This window comes from Malus sylvestris, chromosome 9, assembly GCF_916048215.2.
Source record: "Malus sylvestris chromosome 9, drMalSylv7.2, whole genome shotgun sequence".
Taxonomy (NCBI): Eukaryota; Viridiplantae; Streptophyta; class Magnoliopsida; order Rosales; family Rosaceae; genus Malus; species Malus sylvestris.
The window spans coordinates 29,992,947-29,997,176 of record NC_062268.1 but is presented as its reverse complement, the minus strand read 5'-3'; the positions used below and the strand labels follow the sequence as shown (position 1 = coordinate 29,997,176).

Below are 4,230 nucleotides of genomic sequence, written 5' to 3'. Positions count from 1 at the left end.
AAGCAATATTCGAGCATGAGGGAGGACATAAGACCCAAATCTGGGACAAACACCGACATAAACTAAGACAAAGCTTTGAACTAAACTCAACACAAGCTCAAAATAAAGAGACCAAAAATCAAGGGCCAAAGCAAATCAGGGAAGATGGAGAGAAGTTGTGGAGATAAAATAAAAAAGCAGGCAATTAGCAATAAAAATAAAAATTAAAATAAAAAATCCAAACAAAGTAGGTCAACTCTTGGGCCAAATATGAATTTTAACCCAACACTCGTTTTTAGGACAGATTTAGACCAAAATTCCCCTTTGGTTAGGGGGCTAACCCACCATATATGTGTTTTTTTAGTTATATATTCATAAATTCATTAAATCTAATGACTAAGATCTAATATGATTAAATCTAACGTTAAAAAAAATAATCTAAATGTCCAAATTTAAATGTGTTTCATATTCTTTTATAGTGTTATACAATTTTCATAATGTCAGTTTAATGAATTTTTAATATTTATTGGAATATAAGTATTTCTAAGTTAAAATTTTCATAAAATTAAATTAACATATTTTTTTTTTCAAAAGTTACTTTGAGAGAAAATTATCCTAAATTCATTCTTTAATAATTTAAAATTTTAACCCAGAACAGTTGAAGCAGGAAAATTACTTTTAAATTAAAATTTTTAAATTTTAACTCAAAAATTAAAGATGATCTTAAGCACAATAACCACAAATTAGGGTCTTGTGAAAAAAAAAAACAAACAAACAAACAAACAATAAAATTTTCACTCTTATCCGTTCTGTCCGAAATTCGAATATACCTCTCTCCTTTCCTCTCCTTTCCTCTCCTTTCGTATTTCTAACCAATCACAAATTATTATTCAAAAAAGATAACGTGAAGCAGAAAACAAGTTTAATCTGGAAATTGAAATCTCAGCAGTCTTGCTTTCCTTCTCCTCCTTCTCTCCCATTCCATTTCCCCCACTCTCTCCCTCTCCAAACAGCTACGAAGTTCGAGCTTCGAGTGCAATGGAGATGGCTATGGAGGACTCCACCTCTTGTTCGCTTCTCTTCATCGCTCGTTACGCGCTTCAATCCGACCGACGAACTCCGCGCTTCCTCAAGGATCCTATACAGAGTACGCTACGAATATGTAATTTTAGGGTTTCCTCTGCTAATTTCTAGATTTTCCTTGTTTTAGGGTTGTACTTGCTGTTTTCGCTTCCTGTATTGCTGTATTTGCCCTCGAATTTAAAGAATTGGGAACGGAAACTCTAGGGTTTCGGTGAATTTCGGATAATTTTTGTTTTTTGGAAGTTCTGTCTATCTTTGTGAAGAACGGAGGTTCGTATATGAATTCTAGGGTTTCTAGAAAATTCTTGTCCGGTTTGAGCTTCTTAGGTTTTCACTAGAATTGTCAATTGACCGGGGCTTTTACCTATTGAGTAACCCTAGGGAAAGTTTCATTTTGAGTTGTTGGGAATATAAAGAAGTTCTTGTAATTTGAGTTTAATCGAGTTTCGTATGGTTGTTGAAAGCTCTCCATCTATGGATACCAGTGGATATATTCGAATTTAAGCTTGAATTTTGGGTGGTTTTGAGGGCGCTTTTGCATTCGAAGTTGAACTTAGTTTTCAGCAGACTTTGATGGCGGGAAGGTGGGACGTTGGGTTTCCAAGGACTAGTGCTAGTAGTCTTAGAGAGCAAGCCACAAGAACAATTCTTCGCAACGTGAGGTCACAAGGGCACACATATGTTGAGCTACGAGAAGAGGGGAAAAAGTTCATTTTCTTCTGCACTTTGTGCCTTGCGCCATGTTATAGTGATAAGGTGCTGTTTGATCACTTGAAGGGTAATCTTCACAATGACAGGTTAGCTGCTGCTAAGGTTACTCTCTTGCAATCAAACCCGTGGCCTTTTAACGACGGTATGGTTTTCTTTCATAATTCAGATGAGACTGATAAGCAGTTGGTGGTTCCAGATGGCAATAAACGTAAGATTTTGGAGTCTCATGACAATGAAAACAATCTTGCTGTTGTCAAATATAGGGAAAATTTGATATCTAATGGCAATGGGAATTTTGGTGCTGATGGTCATGAATGTAATAAGCATTCTGATGGAGCGAATTCCTCTCTGGCAATCCCTCATATTCTGTTTAGGGATGAAATTACTGACATAGAAGTGAAGCAGGTAGGCTTTGGACAAATTGCTGCAAGGCTCCTCGAGAAGGATGAGCTGTCAAATTGTATTAGTAGAATATGGTGTGAATGGTTGGGGAAAAGGACAGAGAGCAATGATTTACTCACGGTTCCTGAGCACAACTTTGCGGTCGTTGCCTTCAGTTACAATATTGATTTAGGTAGGAAGGGATTACTTGATGATGTAAAGATGCTTCTTTCATCCAGTCCTACAGAAGAAACAGAGAATGGTGAATGCAGCAGCAGTAAGAGAAAGAAATTCTTCTCTGACCCTGAAGATATTAGTGAATCTCTAAGTAATCAGTTTGATTCATGTGGGGAAGATTCATCTGCTTCCAGCGGTGCAACATCAAGATTGCTTTTAGAACGGTATGATGATCAGCTTCTGCACACAAGATTTATTAACAAGTCTATAAGGAGAGAGTTAAGACGGCAACAGCGTTTAGCTTCGGGCAGAATGTGTGATATCTGTCAACAGAAGATGCTTCCTGGGAAAGATGTAGCCACTCTCATAAATTTGAAGACAGGAAGGCTTGCTTGCAGTAGTCGAAATGCGAATGGGGTGAGTCCCAAATAACTTGCATCCTTTTCTTTTTCTTCCTGTCCTCCACACCCCCACCCATCTTGACCCTCTTATCTTTTTAATATCGTAAATCTATGTATTTAATTTCAAGAGAGTTTGTTTCTCTTTATCTTTCTTTCTCTAAGAAAGTAGTTAGCATCATTTTTTATTTATGCGCATGCAGGCTTTTCATGTGTTTCATACTTCCTGCCTTATACACTGGATACTTCTGTGTGAAGTTGAGATGATCACGAATCAGTCCGCTAGTTCAAAAGTGAGGAGAAGATCGAGGAGAAAAACTGCAGCTAAGTGCAATGGAAAAGATGATCAGTTGATAGCATTGAGCTCACAAATGCATTCTGTATTCTGCCCAGAGTGTCAGGGCACTGGTATCCTCATAGATAACGATGACCTGGAGAAACCAAATCTCCCTTTGTCTCAGGTATTCAGATTGCACGACAATTACGTGGTTGAATTCTACTATATTATACTTTTCCTTTCTTTTTTGCTTCCTTCGAGTTTCTACATTAACTTAAAGTTTGAAATACATGAAAACTACTTCTCCGGTTTTGGGGAATGGGAATCAAGGATGAAAGATTTCATTATTAATTTTTGGCAAGCCAAACCTATTATTTTTTTCATACCTGTAATGTGACAGAGCATGCACGTGATATCCAGCTATCATAGATTAGAGAAACTATGTAGAGATAAATCTTTTCAGAAAACTCACTTATGATTCTCAAAGAGAGCTAGGCAGGGAAATGACCTTAGCAGTTTGCTTTCTCTAATCCGTAGATTTTGTCTGTATCACAGCTATTCAAGTATAAGATAAAGGTGAGTGATGCACGTAGAGCATGGATGAAGAGTCCCGAAATGTTGGAGAATTGCTCGACGGGATTTCATTTCCCTTCCCAATCTGAAGAAGGAATTGAGGTTTCTGTAGGTTACTGCACCTGATTTCCTTTAAAAATTGAGATTAACTACAGTCAATAGAAAATTCAAGTTTTAGTCTTTTGATTTATTTGTGCTAGGAAAAGGTGAAACCGTTGAAGTTGCTGCGTTTTTACAGAGCAGATTGAATAGAGTTGGTGTCGAGAATACTGGGAACCATGTAGCTGTATGTAGTTCACGGTAGCATGTGTGTTTGCACTCGGCCTCATGTTTCTCATATGAGTAGGACTTGGGAGTGGACAGACAGGCGTAGGTGGTGGTGTGGTGGCGTGGTGACAGTTAGCTTTTGTGGATAGTTTGGATTAGTTTGCTTAATGAGATATGTTGTACATACCTGTTGCTAACACAGGTACATAAATGATATATATGTTGTATACAATTTGGGGGACACTATTGAATTTTAATATATGTTTTCGTATCTAGGTATGTATATTATTCTGTACTGTATTTAACAGATAGCATCGACGTTTCAAGTATCATACGGCATGTATTCATCATTCATCGTTTCAAGTAGTATATTAGTTTGTGCTA

The 4,230-nt window shown here is 37.2% G+C and overlaps 1 protein-coding gene across 4 annotated transcripts; it reads left to right on the top strand.

Moving 5' to 3' along the window:
- Positions 1-830: 830 nt before the first annotated feature.
- Positions 831-4,230, top strand: LOC126582052 (uncharacterized). 4 transcript variants are annotated; one of them, XM_050246024.1, is made up of 4 exons: positions 831-2,748; positions 2,933-3,190; positions 3,562-3,681; positions 3,758-4,230. In XM_050246024.1, the coding sequence occupies exons 1-4, from the start codon at positions 1,636-1,638 to the stop codon at positions 3,881-3,883; spliced, it is 1,617 nt and encodes a 538-aa protein (XP_050101981.1). In that variant the 5' UTR covers positions 831-1,635; the 3' UTR covers positions 3,884-4,230. The 4 variants fall into 4 exon arrangements, with proteins under 4 accessions (XP_050101981.1, XP_050101980.1, XP_050101983.1 ...); XM_050246023.1 differs by having other exon boundaries at positions 3,562-3,687; XM_050246026.1 differs by having other exon boundaries at positions 832-2,748; positions 3,780-4,230.